Raw genomic sequence first — 23,273 nt, forward strand, 5'->3', positions numbered from 1 at the left:
TCTGACAATTTAGACTTTACGGGGGTTTACGTACTTTGGGCGTATACATTAATTTCTAACCTAACATCAATCAGTGTCACTTGTGTTACTCAACTTTCATGCATTACATTGTTTTGAGCGTTTCGCAAATTATATATGATTTGTTAGTAACGTTATGTAGGGAAATGGAGTTACGTTATTCCACGTGCATTAAATGACAACGTACGAATATATATAGTTAAAGCTGTTCGTCATAATGTAACATTAAAATGAAGTAATAGAAGATTCGATGGATATCCACAGCAGCATAAGTTAATATTCTTTGTTGACGGCAAATAATTCCGAAAGAAATTTTATTGGGGGGCACAAAAGGTACATTATCAAAGCACAAATTCACATAGAAAGTGAATGTTTTTCGTTCTTCAATATGTGCGAAGACGCCCGCATTAAAGAGCAATGGCAACTTTTACAATGTCTTCGAACTACTGTAGAGTGTTTATTAGTCGATGGTGTTTTGAACGTATGGAATGTTTACGGTGGTTTAAATCGCCTTCACAATGTAATGGAACGGATATTCAAACATGGCTGTCGAATATTTAATCGAAATGTAAGACATAATTATTATTCGTATATCTTTAATTGCGCAAATTGCATATCGTAAAATAAATTCATTTACATCGATAACGATAATTGATATTGTTTGTACATAGCTTTGTATTATATACGAATGTAAATTTTACAATATAAGACATTCTATCACATTATAAATGTTTCATTACATTGTTGGTAATGTTTTGTTTCTGTTCTTATTGAATTTGTTATTTACGTTTTTATACGTGAAGTTATTAACTAATTTAATGATGTAATGAACATTTTAATAGAATATTGATAGTAGTAAACAAATATTAATATTTTTTAAAAGGGAGAACCAGATTGTTGGATCTTCATTCAAGGATTAAACTGGCTACAACCCTCTTTAGCAGTATCCCCCGTTTTATCAGAAGTTGAAGATTATCTGTCAAATTTACCAGCAAGAATAACATCGCAAAAAGACATGTTATGGCTGTATAAAAGGTATACAAATCAATTTATTATTTAACATTTAAGTTTTTGGAAAACTTTGATACAGCCAAAATTTTTTTAATGATTCCTTTCAACATTTCTGGAATGTTGTGATTTTTAAGGGTGTATGGGGTCTTGAAAATATTCGGGATTCCCGGAAATCATCCGGAATTCTTGCGGATGTTCGGAATACCGGAAGTGTCGTGTTTCCTCCATGTTTTGCAATTCAAAAAACTAGATAAATTAACATTTTCGATATAAACATATTAAAAATTGAAAATCCAAAATTAGTGGTAAAAATTACGATGTACAAAATTTACTTCGGGACACGTTGGCCAATTTACCATTAAATGTCTATTTAGGAATATTTACCAATTCTAAGATTCTTCAAATTATTGGAAATAACAAAAAAACCTGAAAATATCGGGAGCTACTGATTTTTCGAGAATTCCGGATATTCTTGGGATTCCCAACATAATAACTATTACATATGTTTGGGATTATTAATTTGAATTGGAATTTAGTAGCTGATTTTCACTTTTAACAACAAATCTTTCCATTCACAAAATTATTACATCGAATTATATAAAAGAAATTTAAAAAAAAAATTATTTTTCAATGGTTGGCCAGATTGGCTAAATAGTTAAAAATATTAATTTTAGTTGAAATTATTATGTATTTAAATGTACATAACATTATAATGTAGCTTGGAGAGTCATTCTTTGTCACATAAGCTTTCCTGGCTTTTGTCTGATAAGGAACACTTACTTTCTTGTTTTGAACAATGGGCATTTTTGTGCCAAGAAAATTTAGCCGAAGCCACATTATTATGTTTAAGAGCAGTCGAACGAAATCAGCCTGTACTGCTTACAGAAATTGATCCATCTTTGGTAAGTTATTTAGATGAAGTTACATTTAATCTGTAGTTTCGTTTAAATCTTTCATCCAGGTATTTTCGCTTTTAGTTTTTACCCTGTTGGGTTTCTCCTAAAATAAGTCCCAGACGGCATCAGCGATCTTCGTCGTATCCGATTAATTTTCCTACCACAAATTTCAACATGGCTAGAGATAGAAGTATGCATGTTGAGAAATGTCAATTAGAATCGTTAAGAATATCATCAGATAATACAACCGTTCAACATAATGATATTAAATCCGAAGAAAATCATGATAAAATAAATTTTAAAGAAGTTAACGATATACCTTTAAAGACTTGGAATAGCCTTTCTACATTGACTAAAAATTGTAAAATTCCAGGAACAAATTCACCTGCTTCTTCATTGACAGTTGCAGACACTAGCTCAAACAAAAGTAGCGATTCTCAAATCTGTCCGGTTGAATTATCAAAAATAATTAACGTAGATTACACCGATGTAAAACAGCCTATGCCTGCAGCTGTGGATAGCACATCATTGACAAGGCCAAGAACTCCCTCAAGAAAAATAAAACACAAAGTTAAAACTAAACAGAATCAAATTAATAAGAAATTCAGTGATTCATTAAGTAATGAAGGCTCGTTAGGAGATACTGTAAGAAAATATAGTATTCCATCTCTCATATCAAATGAAAGTAATATAAACAGATCTGTGACAGATTCTGCGAAAATCAAGGCATCTCAAAAACCAAGAAAAAAATCTTCTTTTTTGTCAGGATCAGCACCTGAATTCAGTGGTTCGTGGAGCTTAGAGATTGAGGGTCAGAAAGATATTAGAACGCCGAAAAAAAGTTTTATGGAAGATGGAGGAAGTAGTGTTCAGCCTATGGCGATCGGATATTTTCCGCGTCCAATAAAGGGTCAAAGCTTGACGAGCTTTTTAGCCTCCGCACAATTTTCGAGAACAAATGCCGAATTGGACAGAGAGAACGCGCACTTCAGCGTCTCCGAAGCCATGATTGCTGCTATCGAACAAGTAAAGTGTAACAAACAGTGGTGCCTCGTGGAAGAAGCAGTCGAGGAGAGCGACGAAGAAATAAATAATTTAAAGCAAAGAATAAGGTTGAGACGCCGTCAGCGGCAAGAGGAGCGATGCAAAGGGAAAACGTGGAATCGTGATTTATTGAGCGATGGGAAAACGGACACAACTACTACCGATCAAAGTGTTAGCCCTTTGTCTACTTCATCCGATACACCATCTGAGAATATTTCTACGGATGATGTGGAGGATCTGGAAGTAGAGGATGAGCGAAACGCGCTAAAGCTGAGGAATGCTGGGATATCTATATCTATGGCGTATTTGTACTCTGATGCAGATTTGTTTCAATCGTCTCTTGTGCATGGAACAGAGTTGACGTTGACTGAGAGCAGTATGTCCGCGGAAGGTGTGGCTCTGTCACTTATCAGCAGGTTTAGCGAAAAACAATTACCAAGGGCAAGCGAATTGCAGTGGCTTGTTTCCGAAAAGGAGGCACCACAGAGCTTGTTACCAATGCCAAAAAGCTGGCCAATTAACCCAGACGAAGCTGAACAGCCAATTCCGCTGCGCGGAACTATAGAATGGGCTCCGCCAAGACCTCAAATTATTTTCACATTACATCCACCACCCGCGTAAGTTCACAAATTTAACCGATATCACAAGTGGTACATAGATGAGTACTTGATTAAACGTGATTAAATCTGTACATTTAGACGGAGAACTCTCATAGCTAAACAGAATTATAGGTGTGCCGGATGTGGAATGAAAGTAGCTGTAAAATATGCAAATAAATTTCGCTATTGCGAATATTTAGGCAGATATTTCTGCACTGGTTGTCACACCAATCAAGTGACGTTAATACCAGGAAAGATTTTATCTAAATGGGATTTCAACAGGTATAAATACTCCAATAAACGTGCATTGCACATGGAGTGCAATATGGTCGTTCTAATTCTTTGCTGTTCTTTCGTTTAGATATCCCGTGTCAAATTTTTCGTACAGATTGTTAGATCAAATGATGTTAGACCCGTTGTTTCAAGTGAATGATTTAAATCCGCTACTTTACAGGCGCATCAAACAGTTAGATAGAACGAGATTATTACGAACACAGTTATTTTTCTTTAAAGACTTTTTATTTACGTGCCGTTTTGCATCAAGGTATGAATTTAAATGTTTTTTAAATGTTCGTAACTGTATTTTAAGTGAACCTTATTCAAAGTCAATTTAATCCCCCTTCATCGTGAATGATCTTCAATTTTTGCACATTCGTAGATCTACATAATCGTTATCAGTGTTCCCTCGAAGACAATAAAAAAATCGTGATAATTTTTAGAGTTATTCTAGAGAAAATCGATCTATCTTCTATTGCTCGACTCTATAGATTTAGATTTAGGAAAAAATGTGCACAATTTGAATCGAATCAACGAAGAAGGGGGATTCCCGCGATTTCGAATAAGGACCTCCATTTTTGCATTTCTAGCGTCCAAGAAGTGTTGAAAAAGGAATCAAATTATATAATAAGCGATCCTCATGTGTATTCTATTCAAGATTTGATACACGTTAAGTATGGCATTCTACCTGTAAAATTGCAAGAATTAGTTCAAGTATGCAACATGCATATTATAGGCTGTGAGGTAATATGCTAATGACGTGTCTACGTATATCTGTCTATACGTTTAATAAAAGTAGATTTTTGTTTATTTTAGTTGTGTCAAGCTAGGGGATTTGTATGCGAGTTGTGTTATTCCAAAGACGTTATATTTCCATGGGAATTGTCGAAAGTTAGTAGGTGCGAAATGTGTGGTGCATGTTTTCACAATGAGTGCAAGCAAAAGTTTAACAAAGCAGACTGCCGACGTTGTATTCGTATACACGATAGACGAATTTCTAGAGAGGAAACATTTTGACACACGGTGAATTTATCGCATATTACATGCATGTTCATAGAAATCGAATTCGTGCTCTGAAGGATGGGAAACGTGACGTAAGTCGTTGATATCGAAAAATCTATATTTTTTAGAACTTTAGATATATTTGTTTCTACAATATTTATTGTATTCAGCCTAAAATTTGTAGCATATTTAAACACTAATCAGAGATCTGTATATTGTATTTATATGAGTGAACAGATTATATTCTTTTAATTTGGAAATTTAATATATTTATTGATTCCTCAAGTCTGAAACATTCAATTGCTTGGAATAATCTCAGAAAATGAAAAATTAATTTATTGCAACCGTATGAATTTCAAACGTAGAAAAGACTGAACAAATGTGATATTTAAAAAAATGTATATGTTTATTGCTAAAGTACTCCTTAATCATGTCTTTTGTAAGTAACACGTAATCGTTCGTTTAATATTACGTACATTGTTACTATAGAAAAGAAGATGGTAGAAATAAATTATATACTTGTAAATCGTGTATTTAACAGTATAATTTATTTAAATATTTAAAAGAATAAATTACATCTATGAATTAGAATGTCGTGCGTATTTTGAATTTAATTTTTGTTTTACTAATAATGAATTTTAATTCGATACATTTTTTTAGATTAATGATTAGAATGTATAAAATTATTGCATGCCATAAATGTTGAATGTAAAATGACAATAACATTTGAGTACAACAGGCCAGCCAAGTATTACCTTTGCACTAAAAATGCATTATAATATAGTCGTGACTATAGTACCTGGTTTTCATCATAATTAAAAGTATGTATTGTTTATTTATAAAAATTGTTAATGCAATCGAAGTTTATAATAAAATGTTCTGAAAACCTTTATACTTTCGTGTTTTAAAATCATTGATTTGTGTGCATTAATAGGTGCAATACGTCTTTTTACTTATGAAATATCTTTTTAATTTAGGAACATTAAATTTCAATTAATGAACAAAGACATATCATATACGGAGGATTTAAAATCACTTTTTGATTTTATTAAATTACATTTCGTTTACAATGGTTCACATACACACGACTTACAAAAAAATAGGTAATACTACATTCACTGATAGTAAAAAAAATATATTATGACATTATATACACCAACTAATTTCAATAAGTCTTAAAACTGTAGTCTTATTCGTATGATTTCCATTATAAATAAATCGCTTTAAATTTGTCCTACTGATTTTTAGAAATATGTACACATCGACAACTGTTATCAGTATGTACAACTATCCGCTCAATCTGATATATATATATTTAATTTTTTTTTATAAAAGTTCTAGACGTTCTAACGTAACTTGTTTGTTAGCGTATAAATTGCATAAATATTATGTGAGAAATTTTTTACGCATTCGATTGTTCGAAGTTTGGAATATATTTATAATTACAGGTTCTTGGTAAAAAAAACCTATGTCATGTTTATTAATAATCACAACTGTATAGTAACTATGGCATGAGTTGGGTCTGAAAAATGGATGTGCCATTGTAATCAGATTATATACATAACGAATTGATTAGAGACAACGAATCAAATTTTTTATAGAATAGAAAGTTTTGTGTTACCGATTTTCATTGTTTAAATCCATTAGTTTCATGCAGTTTGTTGATGTAAATTAATTTCTCAAGTTTTCTCGTTCGTACGACGAAGGGAAACGATTTTTTTTTTTTTTTTCTAATCCGGTAATTTTATACTGCGTGATAAGAAAAAAAAGTTATCGTACTCGCTGGCACCTAATGTAAATATCTTAGGGGCATACAGATTATCATCAGTCTATAAAGTGCAACAACAATGCATAACAATACGCCACACTCTTCTCACGGCTTATTAATTAAAACACAGAAATGCCGCATAATTTTTAATTCATTCATATATGTATGTACGTACTAATTCAATCTATGGCAATAAGATTCTACCATAGTATTGTATATGTATATATATATATATAGCAATAAAAAAAAAGAGAGCAAAGATTAATCTCAATCTTTTCATGCATTAAAAAAAAAAAAGTTTTGGATACACCAATGTCTTATAAGAATTATTGTGGAGTATAAAAGCGTGGCGTCAAAATAAATTTTTCAACAAAAAAAAAAAAAAAAATTAAAATAACTTATAAATACTGGGTTCGTAGAATAGTATAGTGATTATCAATATTGTATAAATAACTAGAAAAAAAAAGCAAAAAAAATTCCAGCATTTTATCGTCCTTTTGAATTGTGTATAATGTTCGAACTGAGCTGCAGTCATTTGATTTCATATGCTTTATGGCTAATCGATAATTAAAATTTTTCATTATTAAAGAAATTAAGATCATTGTGGTTTACATTTTAACGCTCGGCGACCATCTTAATTATTATAAATTTCATTATAGGTTACTTAACAATAATCAGGCATCCTATATATTATTGTCAACCATGTTTTCTAATACCTATGTTCTTAAATTATTTATATATCTAAAGTATCTTTTAATGGCAGCTTTGCTACTTCGAAGAATATTCTAAAATATACGAAAATATTTGTGAAATCTCTGCAAACTGCTTATCGCTACATAAATATAATTTTAAATAAGATGATATGTTTTTTAGACTTACTTATGGCTGTATTTGTTGCGTACGGTAGTCAGAGCTTCCTTGTGCTTCCGATGTAATCCTTGGTTTAAAACATTTATAATATCTCTTATGTCATCGACTTTGTAACCACTATAATATTCTAAGGTCGGTGTCCATCCCCCTAGATCTTTCATTTGCAATGCTAGAAGGAGCGCAGCGGCGGCAATTTTACTATCACTAAACATTATCGTCGTATAATCCATCAAAGAATACTCCAAAATATATCTGGCTAAAGTTAACGTCGGCATCGAAACTTTTGCGCACTGTTCAAAAATAATATATTATAATACGATATAATATAATAAAAAAAAAAACATAAAAGAAATTATCGGCGAAACGTACCCTAGCGTATCGTCTAAGAAACCTATAAGATAGAGGTATACCAAGATCGAAATCGACTACTTTTAAAACACTCATTTCCATCCTAATTAATTCTCTTTGCGTGTAAGCGCCATCACATATATACAAAAAATCTTCTATCATCGGAGGTATTCTTTCCTACAGAAATCGTAATAATATTGAACAAAGAGAGTCCTGTTACATGTAGGAAATAATGGTAATTTTGATACTAACATCATATTTACTTGCTATAAATAGGCTTGCAGCACCTAACAATTGTAATGTTTCTTTTCCAACTGTTACTTTTGTCAAGTATAAGTCAACTAGTTTCACAGCTAGATACAAAGTTTCGTGATTCAATTCAAAAGATTCTTGAACCTCTACCATCCAGTCGATTAGTAGGGCCCTCATCCACTGTGATAGGCATACTTGTTTCTCCATGTAGTTTCCAACAAGAAAAAAACGTTCTCGATCCTTTAAATAATTGAAAATATCCATTGCATAGTGAGAGATCTGAAACGGATCCAACCAATTCTCCACATCGAAATCCCATTGAACTCCCTCGGGCAATATTCTCTCAGGCGCGGCATTCAAACGGGCAGCAATCGATTTCTCTTCAACTTTCGTAGACACCGAAGGTTCGCTAGTTTCATTTTTACTCTCCGTTTTTTCAGTTTCCTCGGACTGCAAACGTTCATTAAAATATTTAAGAAGTACATACAAAGATATCGATGTAACAAAATACGCCATAACATTAAAAATTGCTCACCTGAATATTGCCGCTCCGAGATTTCTTTTCACCGTCATCTACCACATCCTCTAACGCGCTTACATATAAAGAGCTATCCTCTGATTTTTCTAAGTCTAAACTACGTCTTATACATACAATTTTACTAGGCATTTCGATTTTCTCGTCATCTTTTTTTACTGGTTTCGCGCGCAGCGTTGTCGGCTTTGGTTTTGTAGGTACGACCTCGAGTTTCGACGAAGGTTTGTCAAGCGTTCTAACAGAACTTGTCTGAACGAAGGGTTTTACCTGAGTGACGACTGCTTTTTTAATACCTTTCTTTGGTTCATGTGAATGTGTCCCCAATGTCTTCCCAATGGCCTGTTGTTACACAAGACATTAAAATCATTATGAAAACAATTTTACAGAAGAGAAATGCTCAAGCAACACATACATTAGTAATATTCCCTAATGCAGATCTCTTTGTTGTTTTTTCCTTCGGCGGGGATGCCTCGGCCTTTCTTTTAAAACGGGGATCCTTCCCAGGAATGGGCTGTTTAAGTAATACATTACTTATTACTGAATTTTGGCTTCTTGTTGTTATTCCTTTCTTCTTAGTCGCATTGGTATTACTCTGTTGTTTGTTTTGTGCATTTAGAACTTTTGGTGGTGCCATACTCATAAATGATTAAAATTACAAAATTCTGGTGTTCCCCTAGACAAGGAGAAAAGTGAAGATACTTTTAATTTCACTGAAAACATCAATGATAATAAATGTGCACCCATAATCAGTCAAAAGACAATATCAATTATGGGATGACCTATTGTAACATGTATATATATGCTACTGATGAAAAATTCATATCACCTGAAAATAGAATTTCAATAATGAATTGTAACACTCGAGGGATTAATATTGCACTGTAAATTAAAAACATATGAACAGTAAAATGATCTTTAAAGCCCAACAAAATAAATCTCTGAAATTAATCAAAATTTTCTTAAAGTATTAATGATTATAAATATTAGTAGTATTATTTTTGTAACGAATATACAATTTTACACCCGTATGTCGTGTATACGTGGCCGCTTTAACAACGACGAAGACGATTCTTCGGGGTTAATATTTCAATAAAGTTTGGTAATTTTTTCCCAGTCAGGGGAATCTTATTAAGCGCCGTTAAACGGTCGATCGAATCGCCAGAAAATCGAGAGCACTTTCTGTGATAAATCGAACAAATTTACCTTTTTTCTTTGTGCATGAATCTACTCGTCGGCTCGATTCATGACACGATACACAGTCGCAGGGAAAAAACGCGGGAACCTGAGTCAAGGACACGTTAAAAGAAACACGAAAACACGTTTTTTCGCAAACGTTAGAAACCATCGATACAATCGTTAAAAGTAAATTTGTGGACACGGGGAAATAACAAAATAGTTTGGATTCAGAAATTGTTTCGTTGCTATCATGAAGTCAATTGCAGAAGCAACCTAAAATGCTCACTGATTTATTCTGATCGTGGTATCGAATATTAGTATGAAAATCCGTATTTTTCGTCGTCAGAGAGCTATTGTGACTTACCTGCAGTAGTTGATAGCTATTCTTTTTGCTCTGGTACGTTGAGATTTCTCATTTATGGAATTCTTATGCCACTAGTACGTTACTACAATTTCCTTTTGGGCCATCCAGAGCAACTGAAGTTGACGCTGGTTCAAAATATCACAGTTACTATTAGTGCCACCTCTGATTGGCCCGTTCCAATTTGTGAACGCCAATAAAAAGCTTGGAAAGATTTTCGTCTGCCACCTATCGACGAAATTTTTAATCAAGCATCGCTCCGTTTATTCAAAACGTTTTTATAACAATTTATATGATTTATGACAATTATTTTGTGCGTGCATTAAACCTAAGAATATTATTTATAAATGCACAGTATCAAATTCTGGACCAAAATTATCAAGTCGATCAACTTGCTCAACTAATCTACAAAATGAGATAAAACGTAATATAATTGTACATTAGGTTTATGTTTCTCGAAATTACCATGTAACGCACATGATACAAAAAATTGTTCGCAATTTGATTCGTTCAATTTCATAATTATAACGTTTATAAGTAATTGCGTATGGCAAGCACTTAACATTTTGAATAAACAATTAACCTTTGATCTGTATTTAGTCATTCATTAAAAACCGAAAGGCTAGCTTAAAAGTTGAGACGGAAAGTTAGGCGAGCAGCCTGCATTACAATAAAAATTTTCGCGGAAAGTGTTTTGATTCGTCGGTGTTCGTTAACCTAACTAAACATATTTGTTCACATATTGCGAGAGTTTATCACGTAGCGAATATTTTATTCTAAATTCTCTTCGTACGCGTGTGTAGCCGTGTATTGCAATCCAAGTTTCGGTTTCATTTGTTTGTAAAAACGTGTAAACAATTGAGAATGCAGAGCGAACGTCTAGTAGTCAAGTATGTAACAGTGAACAATTGTTTTGTTTATTTGCCGGACACCTGGATACGCAAATTAGAAACTAAGGTTGGTGCTAATGTAATGTTTCACGTAATTCGGTGCACGTATATCGTAAAACAGGTATTACATTACAATGCATAGATAGAAAATCGGGGGCATCAGCTGTCTACAACTTATTGCAGACCCAGTGATATCATAATATCCCGCCAGATGTCTTTTTTAACGTATACATTTCACCATAGATGATGTGCATAACAGATTGACCACTCGATGGAAGCTGGTTTCACACGAATTGAAAATATTAATAATTTTGGAACGATTGTTTAAGAACAGTGACTGTAAATTATATTTAATCGAACTAGAAAAATCGACAAAATCAGAGAATGCAGAAAATCTCTCAATGCCATTGGACGATACCTTATCTTTAACAAACCCATATTTATTTTTATAGGTTATGTCTTGCGCTGCTAAATAACAAAATTTCCTTTTCCATAATTATTCGAACAAAGTAAAAATTAGATAAGACCATAAAACTCGACAATCGAGAATGACCTTTTTTTCTATTCGCTGTCCCTTTCTACGTTCAACAGTCGCCTAGGGCTGTTTCTATAATTAGAATTGACCCATAAGTGGTTGGAGTCCCAATTTTTTATTTGTTTCTCAATTGTTGATTTAATTTTTGTTTACTTTGAAAATGTTTAGTTTTAATTTCGGACGGTAGGAGTGCAGAGGTCGTATTTTAGCTTGAATCGATAATGCAGGTAGTGGCACACATGATAAAGCGTTACTACCTTACCGACAGTGTTTTCAATATCTTCTTTACCTTCGGTCGGTATAATTATTTTTTTTGTACTTCCCCGTAATCTCTCTCAATTACAGGAGAATGTAATTGTAATCGAGCACAAAAATAAAACGTATTACACGTCCTGCAACGCAGGGATAAATCCCACCGATACATTATGCCTTGGCACCACGTTCGCCAGAAGTCTGAATATCAACGAAGGGGACGAAGTATTCGTGTCTTCAGTGAAAGATGTACCGCTCGTAACGCGAGTCAACGTTGTACCCCGAACTTCAGACGACAGGGAAATTCTAGTAAGATTCATTTTTCGAGTAACAATTGCTTTGCAAAGTTCAAGTTTCTTTCAATTGTTTTGAACTTGTCTAATTCAAACGGGGACCATTTTGCAGGAAGTACAAATGGAAAAGGTGCAGTCAACCCTGCTCAATCAAATTCGCGTGGTGGCGATAGGGCAACCGATCGTTGCATGGGTATCTAAGCACTCCTCTGTGACATTTGTCGTAGGCAAGTGAGAATATGGAGTCTTGGAATGCACCAGCCTGTTCAAGACTAATAGAAAATAGATTAAAAATTATTGCTTCTTTCTAAGCAGACTTTCTTTTCCCCTCAGAATCGTTGGAGCCAAGTTTGGGGTACGGAAGGCTCGAGCAGTTCACAGAGGTGCACGTGGGGGAGGCAGTAGCGAGAACAGAGACAGAGATCTCGACGAAAGACAGCAAACAGTTCCCAAGTATCGTAGAAAATTTGCAAAACGCTTTCAGAAAGTTCCTGCCACTTGAGGCGCAAGAAGACAAAGCCAGGAACTACGAACTGCTGCAGAGCTTTCGAAAAAGGAAGAAACCAGCTATATATCGCGTTCATCCAATGCCAAAGATCACTGCAGTTGACGAGATCGCTCGTTGTCCGTATCACGTGTTCGTGCCTAGGAGCCAGGCGCCAAAGTTTGCAAATGATTTCGCGATCTGCGGCGCTAGGCAGGTGCCAGAGGCTAAACAACACGTGGACACGACCAACACTAGCTTTCTGGTGACGGATGAATCCTCTGTGCCAAAGTTAGCCTCTCAATTGACCGTCAGACTGTTCATCCTCGAGGATCTGTTAGAAAGATCCTCCAATTTGGACAGAAGCTACTTCAACGTTAGCTCGCTTTACAGAAGCGTCTACGTGTCGGACAGTCTGAGGATCAGTTTGGGGTTGAAAGTAGGAGGAAAGATGAGTCTCTGGCAGCTGGAAGCTTCTCAGGAAGTTGTTCCATCTGCCATCGAACTGTTTTCGTGGAGGGACCCGGTGTCCATAGAAAGCTTCGAGAGTTATGTCAAAACGTGTACGACTCGGGGGCTGCTGATCAATTCTTGCGCTGTTCTCGTTCTGGACGATGGCAGTCGGTGCGTGGTGAAAATTTCCCCGGAAAATTGCACGATGGCCACGGTAGACGAGGCCATTTTGAGGAGATTACGGGTACACTCGATATCGGTGAACGAGATGAGCCATCTGCGAATGCCTGATTGGTTGGATCGGGAGGTTCCTCGGCTGGGGAAGGTTTCCATAAGGTAGTAATCGAAGATGGTCTTAACATTCTATCAGGCCCAAAATAATCTTCCAAAAATTTTTAATCCCCCTTATTTAATTAAAAATAAGATGAACATTTCTACTGTTGACGTGACAACGATGGGTTGCATTTTCCAGACACTTGAAAAACATTTTGTCGGAATGCCAACTTTCTCTCGATCTAAGTCTAGGCCTGCGTACTCAATTGGGCTTTGAATACGATCGAGAGAACATTTTAATTTCTGGGGATGTTGGTTCAGGGAAATCGACCATCTGCAAGATACTCGTTCAGTTTCTGCAAAATGCACCGTATTTCGTGCATACACACGTGATCGATTGTAAATCGTTGAAAGGTGATTGCATTAACATCGACACCTACTAGGTGTACTATTTTAATTACGAAAGTTTCCATTAGGGAAAAAGGCTGAGATGTTCCAAAAGATTCTGACGACAGTGCTGACCGAGTGTGCCTACTACGAGCCTTCTATATTGTTTCTGGATGATCTAGAATCGATCACGAACGCGTCGACGAACGACGAAGAGAATACTCCGGACGCTATAAATGCTTCCAGGTATTATTCGTATTTGCATTGTTTTTATGTGAAAAGATTGGGAACCGTGTGAGTTCTCTGTCGCCAGGATCACGGATTTGCTGGTTAACACGGTGAAGCAGTATCAGGGGACTCATTACGTGTCAGTCGTCGCGACGTGTGCTGGCGTTAACAAGATTGGCCAGAAATTAAGGCCAGCCAGAGGATTTAATTTCTTCAAGACACTTTTATCGATCCGGAATCTTGAGAAGGTATTTAAGGAATTATAGCGGGGGCCTCTATGGTTGCGAGCAAACGAGGTTGAATTGTTGTGCAAGTATCGAGGTTCGTGCAATTATCGAAGCAACTGACCCAATAAAAAGCTCTGAGACATATCTACAAATATCACTGTTAATAATCACTCTTTGTAGAAATATTTGACGTTATTTTGCAGCCAATAAAAGGCTCTACTTAGACATATCTACAAATATCACTGTTAATAATCACTCTTTGTAGAGATGCTTGAAATTATTTTGCAGCCATTGAAAAATTATTCTCAAGTTTGAAATAAATTTAAGAAATTATTTATACAGTTTCTTGATCGAAATCTCGGTGTTTTACATTTTTTTTGCCAATTGAAAATAGTGTTTTTGGTTGCGTTAATTGGTCCCTAGAAGCAAGTGTCTTTCCTCGCGAAACGTAGCAGAGAATATTTCGTGTTCTAACGCCAGGTGACTCACCCCACTTGGACTCAGACTGGCTGAGACTGTTAGGAAACCATCGAGCGAACTATTAGACTGATTAGGGTATCGCAACGCGTCTGCGTTATTGTACGATTTCTGTTTATCGGTGTAACCCGTGCTCTCTAATCAGGTGGACAGAATCGATATTTTGCAATTAATGCTCGGGGACAAGTTGTACGTGCCTGGAGACGTGAATTGGGATTACTATGGAAACAAGACTGAGGGATGGATGGTGCAGGATTTGATTGATATGGCGGAGAAAGCTGCGTTCGCCGCCTGGAAGCGTCACGGTAACAAAATTTCTTGCAATCGCCTTCAATTTATTGTTATTAAACATTTTAGTCGAGTATTGTTACAAAGATTACCATTACCATTACCATTACTATTACCAAAAACGAAGCCCCATCCAACATTTTTGCAAAGGAAATTGTTGTTCAGAATCGTGTCAACTACCCCCCATTTCCGGTTTTTACACTATTTACGGGGCTGTATATATTATATATTACCATATTACCATTTCCAAATATTCAGAATCTTCTGCTATCTTATTTTCATCTTTTATATAATTCCTCTCAATTCTGAAGTTACATATTCATTTTCTATATTATTTAGTGTCAGCTACCCCCCATTTTCGGTTCTTACACTATTTATGGGACACTCTGTATATATTACATATTACCATATTGCCATTTCCAAATATTCAGAATCTTCAGCTACCTTATTCCCATCCTTTATGTAATTCCTCTAGATTCTGAAGTCACATATTCATTTTCTATATTATTTAGTGTCAGCTGCCCCCCATTTCCGGTTCATACACTATTTACGGGGCTGTATATATTATATATTACCATATTACCATTTTCAAATATTCAGAATCTTCAGCTAACTTATTCCCATACTCTATATAATTCCTCTCAATTCTGAAGTCACATATTCATTTTCTATATTATTCAAATCGACTCACAACTGTTTTAAAATGCCTCATATTAAATTATATGTAGTCAAGGGGTTGTATATCTCATTAATGGCGTTTCTCAATGATCCTATCGTTTAAAAATATTACATTTTGCTCGTATTTAGATGTCGTGGAATTATATCGAAAAGTCAATTTTTGTTTTCATGAGAAAATGCTCAAACTTGGTGCACCCCTTATAGAGCCAAAAGGTTGTATATTTCATTTATGGCATTTCTCAGTAATCCTATCGTTTAAAAATATTACATTTTGTTCGTATTTAAATATCGTGGAATTATATCGAAAAGTAATTTTTTTGTTTTGATGAGAAAATGGTCAAACTTGACACACCCCTTATACTGTCAAAAGGTAGTATATTTCATTAATATTAATTTCTCAGTGATCCTATCTTAAAATATTACATTTTGTTCGTATTTAGATATGGTGGCCTTATATCGAAAAGTAATTTTTTTGTTTTGATGAGAAAAAGCTCAAACTTGATACATCCCTTTTTTCCACCCCCTTTTAACGTTCTTGAGCCACCGAGATAATCGCATAGGAATAGTTTGTAACACGTTGTGAATTTTTTTTTGTACAAATCGAGGTTACATTTCTGTTTTGATGAGAAAATGCTCAAACTTGATATACCCCTTTTTTCCACCGCCTTTTAACGTTCTTGAGCCATGGAGATAATCGCATGGGGATAGTTTGTAACACGTTGTGAATTTCTCTTTGTACGAATCGAGGTTACACAGTAGTCGATTGAAATTTAATCTTGGCAATAAGCGAGCGTTGACAATCGTATCATTGTTGATTTCACGGGAATAAAAGGCACGTCGAGGCCGCCCGTCGCTATCACGGAAGAGGACGTGTCGATTGGCCTGAAGAATTGTACGCCGATGTCTTTGCAAGGCATACAATTGTACAAAGGCGGGGCTCACCTTTGGTCGGATATCGGGGGCCTGGAGGAGGTGAAAAACTCTCTCATAGAGATTCTACAGTGGCCTTTGAAGTATCCAGAGATATTTAAGAACGCTCCCATCAAGCTACAAAATGGCGTTTTGTTATATGGCATGCCTGGCACGGGGAAAACGATGCTGGCCAAAGCAATTGCCAACGAATGCGGTGTTAATTTAATTAGCGTGAAGGTATCCCTTAAAAACACCATTTCTTAACACTAGATTTACGGAAACCGTCATATTTAAAATTGTAGAACGCGTAAATATTATTTTTTAACAACTTACGTTGAATTTGATCGATACAATGGCATGAATACATATTCCAATTAAAAGAAAAATCGTATTGTATCAACATGAAAGGTATCAATAAATATACGTGCGATCAATGCTCGTAAATCTAGTGTTAAATATTATTTTATATAGAATTTTAACTCGAAGCAAAATGAAAACTACAAAAGATAATCTAAATGCATGATACACGATATCAATGACTATGGCGTTTTAGGGTCCTGAGTTGCTATCGAAATATATCGGTGTCAGCGAGGAGTCCGTCAGGAACGTGTTCGAAAGGTACACGTTAAAAACACCGAGCTTTATGCATACATTCATTTAAAAACTAATATTTTTCTGCAATTTTTAGAGCCCTTCGCGCTAAACCGTGCGTTCTGTTTTTCGACGAATTCGACAGCCTCGCCCCGAGGTGAGCCAATCTCTGCAAGCAACGACATGGTTCGATGATTATAGATCTTTTTGCGATCGATTTCAGACGAGGCCACGATAGCACTGGAGTGACCGATAGAGTAGTGAACCAACTGTTAACGCAAATGGATGGCGTGGAGGACAGAGAAGGTGTAGCAGTCGTTGCAGCGTCTTCGAGGCCTGACTTGTTGGATCCAGCTCTTCTGAGGCCTGGAAGACTCGACAAGGCGTTGTATTGTCCACTTCCAGACGTGGTACAGTTCTCAGATATACTATTTCATCATTTTAACACGATTTATATACTCATATCGTTGCTTTTGTTTCATCGAATACGACTTAAACTGTTTTGGTAATTTGCAATTGGAACATGGAATGAATTGGCTTCGATTTTTAGCAAATACGAGTCATTGTAATCTTTGGAGGAGATATTAACATGCAAATTTTAGATTTTTATTTGCTCTTATTTATCCAACGTTTTCATTATGCACATATATATGGAGAGATATAGGATGAGAAATAGATGTAATGCAGAGTTTTGTTTTAAATAACAGTGCAAATGATCGATTTGTTTTCGAGTTAACTGAATTTGGACATTGTAATTTACCTGGCGCGTCTGATCATTCATCTGCTTTTCTACTTGAAAATTGCTGAAATCAAAATCTCTAGGCTTCATTTAAAACATCCCTCTTAACTGAGAACAGAAATAAAGAAATAGCCATTATTGAGAACCAAAGAAATGGTTCAAAGGTCCAGAAGTTTTGAAACAGCGTGTAATTTTTCGAATTGCTCAGACGGACAGAAAGGAGATTTTAGCAGCGCTCTGCAAAACACAAAACGTGGACGTAATCGAGTTAGATTTAAAGGAATTGGCGGATTCTACTCGTGGATTCACCGGTGCAGACTTGAACTCTGTGATCACCCAGGCCAGATTGTCAGCTTACGAAGACGCAGTCGCCATTGCTCCCGTGAGTGAACAAAAACAATTTTTGTCCAAATAAAAAGCAACCTATCAACCTCCTCCCATTAAGAAATCACACTGTTCGATATAGCAAGAAGGTCAGCCATTTTAGTCACCACTTTCCAAAACATCCACAAATTTAACGATAAAAATCTTCCCTTTGCAACACGAGTTTCAAACTAGTTTATGCTGCGGAAAAGAATGGACGTAATTATGTCCTCACAGAGGTGAAATTCTACAGGGTGTTCATCTTTCAAGATCAGCTCGTCGTGTCAGAATAGATCGAAATGGCGGTTGATGTATTTGTATAGTTGCTCCGGAAAATTAGAAAAACGAACGCTGAACGTGGCTGGAGAGCGGCTACCCCTGTTCCTAAAGGTATGATTCCACTGAGGCAACACTATGCGACTTGTAGCATGCTACTTGTCATTAACTGACGACATTGCTCGACATGTTCAATCTTGTCGATTCGACAATATCGAATAATCCCGCATTTCTTTATTTCGGGAAGGAAAGAAATGAATGTGTAGCAAATACACATGTCAAGTGTCTACATAACGTCGATTTCATGCGACATGTTGTCTAAATGTTGCCTTAATAAAATTGTGTTTCGTCGCATGCGTCATTGCCGCCATGCTACATGTTGCCTCAGTGGAATCACGCCTTAACGATCGTTTCGTTTTGTTGCGACCCCTCTTTCTCTCTCCCGTGCAATAATGAAAAGCATTTTAGCGCGACTCCGGCCGAGGAATCATTTGTAGGGAGCTTCCGAAGTAAGATAGTGCGTAATGATGATAATATCGTTAGGTGTATACCCCCCCCCGTCTATGTATATAGAGTGCCGAGCTAGGTAGGTGGGTAGGTGGCGCGATATAACTGAGGAAACGTAGACCAGGTTTATTAGCGCATGCTGCCGAGAGCACCAGCCATCCCCCATCTCGCTCCACTTCATCCTGGCCTACGCCTCGCTGAACGTCGAGGGGGTTATTATCTTATGCGTTATAATGATACACGGTTTAGGGCCTGCAGCGGTCCTGCAAAATCGAAAGGCAGACTCCCCTACCATCCCTAGTCTCGACCTGATACCAAGATGTCTCGTGACATTTCGAAAAACACTCTTCTTTATTCCATGGCCACGCTGAAACGGGTAATGGCGACCAACTAGAGCACCCCCATTGCCTCGTAGGCCCTCGATTTTTACGAAACTTTGCATAAATCTTCGTTGGAACCTTAGAGTCCTGGGGGCAGTGGTTTTCTTTGTTTTAAGGGTTTCTATTCTTAAATTGTTAATAGTCATATCAGAAAATTGTAATCTCTTCTTGTTCCTCTTCTTAATCCTTTGCAGAAATTTTCATTGTGTCAAGGGTTTCTATTCTTTAATTTTTAAAAGTCATATCAGACAATTGCATTTGGTTATGGCTAGTTGTTCATATCAATGAAGAGTCTCTTAGAATCCTGGGTGCAGATAGGGTTTCTCTTCTTTTAATCCTTTGCAGAAATTTTCCTTGTTTTAAGGGTTTCTCTTCTTTAATTTTTAAAAGTCATATCAGACAATTGCATTTGGTTATGGCTAGTTGTTCATATCAATGAAGAGTCTCTTAGAATCCTGGGTGCAGAAAGGGTTTCTCTTCTTAATCCTTCGCAGAAATTTTCTTTGTTTTAACCCTTTGCACTCAAAATTATATTCGAATTTTGTTACCAGCGGCTCCCAATGCTTTTAAGTGTTTTATTTGAAATGTACCTGTTAAAGTGAGTGTTTTATTTACACTGTTGTTGTATTTTGTAATTTTCGAGTGTATGATATCTGTTTGGTTTGGACTTGAAGGACCTCCTGAGATAAAAATTGATGTTGAATCACACTCGACATAGGAGTGCAAAGGGTTAAGGGTTTCTCTTCTTAAATTTTTAGAAGTCATATCAGAAAATTCAATTTAATATTGCTAATTGTTCATATCAATGAAGACTCTCTTAGAATCCTGAGTGCAGAAAAGATTTCTCTTCTTGATCCTCTGCACAGCTCCATTAAAGTTTCATTTACCTATAATATTAAATTTTTAAAAGTCATATCAGAAAATTGCATTTGGTATAGCCAATTGTTCATATCAATGAAAGGGTGGAACTCAACGAATTTAATATATTTGCGGTAAAATAAATTATCTGCGTTTTGATGCTCCATAATCGGCCCGACGCGCTCATGGTGACAGCGTCGCGTGGGAGGTAGGGGGAGGGGGCTATTAATTAACTTCCTACGGAGAAAACGAAGTTACGTCGGCACTTACCTACCGGAAGAACACGAATATCCAAACTGTGCGTCTAATTAGCGGGGCGAGAAACACGTCTCCTCGGTTATAAGCGATAACGTCTATATGCAGACCCACACACACGCGATGTTTCGCTTTAAACCTGCAATTAATTGCTCTTTCGATCGGATCGTAGGACGGAAAAATCGAAGCTGAGGACATCGTCGTCTCCCAGAGGCATCTCGTCGACTCTGTCCAATCCACACAGCCTTCGTTGTCCACCGTCGAGAAGGAAAAGTACAAAAGAATGTGAGTGTCTATCGAGATGGTCAATAGAGTCTACGTTCATCATCGATGTTGTTTTTGTTGCAGTTACGCCAGGTTTGCGGGGAACGACAATTTCACGGAAGACATAATGAAAAATCAAAAAGCCACGTTAGCATGAATTTGAACTCGAGATTCGAATGGTAATAAAAGTACTCACCTTTTCTAACGAAATAATTTTTGTATCGTTCAAAATGGCGGCACGAAAGAAGAACGGGGTGTGTTATTCCCATGCTCGTTTTATTAGGCGTGTGCGCGATAGTTGCGTATCCTAGACGCGGCGAAACTCGAGGGGCCCCACTTTTCCTCGTTTAGCCGAGTATAAGCGTAATCCGGATGCCTGCGTCTCTCAAGAAACTCAGCCTCCGCGGCGTCGTTCCGCGCCAGGCGTAGCTTAACAGCACGGGCACGGAACTTTTCGTATTAATAATCGGTATAATAATTAGTATTTTCATGCGCGACTTAGCAGGAAGGACGCGAGCTCGCGCCCACGCTAGGAGACTCGTCGAGGTAGGGGGGTGGGTGGGAGGTGGGGGGATGGTAGGAGAAGAGCGAGCTCTGAACTTCGGTGGATCTTGATTTTAAGTTCGGGCGAAGGAGGCGCATATTTCACCGCGCTAATGTCCCGCCAGATAAACTACAATATTAGCTGCCTTCGCCCGTGATTTAATTTAACTTTGCCCCGGCGCGACATCCGCCTCTAGCTTTCGGCTGCCTCAGCTCGGTTAACCACCCACCCACCCCCCGACCCCTCACCGTCGACATGTGTTTCTGGTTTATAGTTTTGAGGGTCGGATAAGTAGACTCCAAAGAAATTACATCCTCGTTCCTCTCGTACCCCATTTTCTCTGGGCGTCCAAAACGCCACGAGGATGTTTCAATAAACGCTCAGCTGATAGTAGCTATTGGTAATTACACAGAGAATTACTATTCTCATCTTGCAAAGATGCTTTAGCTACCTTTTTTGTAAAAGCAACTCGAAACTACACGTCATTTGTACACTTAATTGAATTTAACCAACTTTAACCCTTTGCACTTGTACAGGCGACATTATACGTTTTAAAACTTTTAATTTCTGCTTAAATGTGTGTGTGTGTATATCAAATAAAAGATTGACAGCCTTCTCAAATATAAACACGAGTGCAAAGAGTCAATAATAACGAAAGATTCCCAAGCTTGCATATCCAAGCAGAAGGACGCCATCTTGAAACGAGATTTCAAGAACAACGCGACGTGAAACATAAAAGAGAGCTAAACACAGTTAACTCCAAGCCAAAGTGACTTTAACATTTCTTTCTCCTTTGGTAGCCACGTTAATTTGTTAAAGAAACGCACGAATAAAAATGCTTGGACGAAAGGGGAGTCGTAACCGTAATGCAGGAAACCAGGGGCACCGTGTAAAGCAAACAAACTTGCGCTCGCGATTATTACCCAGAAGAATTAGGATGGCATTCAGTACCGTGGAAATCATGGCGGCATTGTTGCGTGTCCTTCGGAACGCGAGGATGCCTCCTTGGTTCCCTTCAGCTCGTAGGTTCCTCCACCTTCGTTGCATCGAAGAAAAGTGACGGAACGGGAGTCGGTGAGACGTAGCAGCGAAGTTTTCGAATGTCAAGGTAACGAGATTAGCAGGACGAGAAACGGTAATCAGGAATAAAAATGCTACAACCGACGGCATTTACGCTAACTAATCTTCTTCAGGAGGCGAGGCGCTAACGGAGTTAGAACCAGCCAGCCCCCGCGTTTCTCCCGGGGTTTTCGTCGCTCTGGCTGGCTTGTTAGCCGGATAATTGGCCATTTTTATGCTAAGCAGACCCACGGCTGTTACGGCTGCTCGCATTTTCATTTTCGTCTCTGCCTTTCTTCCCGATTGATTGTCCACGTTTTGTTCCTACCACGTAACGCGAGTCGGTTCGTTCGAACTCCACCAAGATCATTCGTGACAATGGTAGCTCTTGTATTAAATTCAGACTTCGTGAGATTGGTCACTGGGTCAACAACACGTTTTCACAACGCTTTTTGTAATGGTGGACTTAACAATGTAGGGTTATCCAAGAGTAACAGAGAGTTTTCAGTTTTCATAGCCGCCATATTTGTTATTCGCTTGTTCGAGTCAAGTATCGTATTTGTGTTTAGGAGTTCAAAGTTGCTTCACGCGAGATAGACCATAATGAGCTCCATTAGACTGTCGAAAGGGTGAAAAAGAAAGAAAGCGTGGAAAGAAAGATTTAAGTAGAGTTAGTCGAGTAATGGTCAGACGCGTCAGACATATCGTACTCAGTTCCACTTGTGCTCGACAAATATTCTAATTTAATTACCTCGAAAACGAAGCATTGTACCATACAATCTAAACACATTTTCAACTTATCTTTTCACACAGAATCACCCCCTTTTCTCGTTATATTATACACATCATGTGTTTCGCCTTTTCTGAAGAAATGCTCATTTTTTAACGAAAAGTTGCGCTGTTT

At 37.0% G+C, this 23,273-nt stretch overlaps 3 protein-coding genes across 5 annotated transcripts; 2 read left to right on the top strand and 1 right to left on the bottom strand.

Annotated features, from left to right (window-relative positions):
* The first annotated feature begins 20 nt into the window (after positions 1-20).
* Positions 21-4,927, top strand: LOC122399554 (run domain Beclin-1-interacting and cysteine-rich domain-containing protein). 3 transcript variants are annotated; one of them, XM_043400316.1, is made up of 9 exons: positions 21-586; positions 902-1,053; positions 1,748-1,931; positions 2,007-2,115; positions 2,299-3,586; positions 3,668-3,850; positions 3,930-4,112; positions 4,435-4,588; positions 4,661-4,927. In XM_043400316.1, exons 1-9 carry the CDS (start codon positions 407-409, stop codon positions 4,859-4,861), a joined length of 2,634 nt encoding a protein of 877 aa, XP_043256251.1. In that variant the 5' UTR covers positions 21-406; the 3' UTR covers positions 4,862-4,927. The 3 variants fall into 3 exon arrangements, with proteins under 3 accessions (XP_043256251.1, XP_043256250.1, XP_043256252.1); XM_043400315.1 differs by having other exon boundaries at positions 2,007-3,586; XM_043400317.1 differs by having other exon boundaries at positions 21-351; positions 2,007-3,586.
* Positions 4,928-7,031: 2,104 nt separating this feature from the next.
* LOC122399567 (G2/mitotic-specific cyclin-B3) lies at positions 7,032-10,725 on the bottom strand. The gene is made up of 8 exons (XM_043400334.1): positions 10,622-10,725; positions 10,160-10,384; positions 9,032-9,292; positions 8,620-8,958; positions 8,085-8,534; positions 7,854-8,009; positions 7,494-7,774; positions 7,032-7,399 (listed from the first exon to the last, which is right to left on the bottom strand). Exons 3-8 carry the CDS (start codon positions 9,257-9,259, stop codon positions 7,348-7,350), a joined length of 1,506 nt encoding a protein of 501 aa, XP_043256269.1. The 5' UTR covers positions 9,260-9,292; positions 10,160-10,384; positions 10,622-10,725; the 3' UTR covers positions 7,032-7,347.
* A 196-nt stretch (positions 10,726-10,921) lies between these two features.
* LOC122399605 (peroxisome biogenesis factor 1) lies at positions 10,922-20,923 on the top strand. The gene is made up of 15 exons (XM_043400399.1): positions 10,922-11,113; positions 11,927-12,142; positions 12,239-12,353; positions 12,460-13,399; positions 13,536-13,750; positions 13,813-13,969; positions 14,037-14,199; positions 14,801-14,960; positions 16,454-16,770; positions 17,087-17,151; positions 17,222-17,281; positions 17,348-17,534; positions 18,072-18,245; positions 20,675-20,787; positions 20,851-20,923. The coding sequence occupies exons 1-15, from the start codon at positions 11,021-11,023 to the stop codon at positions 20,921-20,923; spliced, it is 3,048 nt and encodes a 1,015-aa protein (XP_043256334.1). The 5' UTR covers positions 10,922-11,020.
* Positions 20,924-23,273: the final 2,350 nt, after the last annotated feature.

This window comes from Colletes gigas, unplaced genomic scaffold, assembly GCF_013123115.1.
Source record: "Colletes gigas isolate AHSC1104 unplaced genomic scaffold, ASM1312311v1 Colletes_gigas_Sc00014, whole genome shotgun sequence".
NCBI lineage: Eukaryota > Metazoa > Arthropoda > Insecta > Hymenoptera > Colletidae > Colletes > Colletes gigas.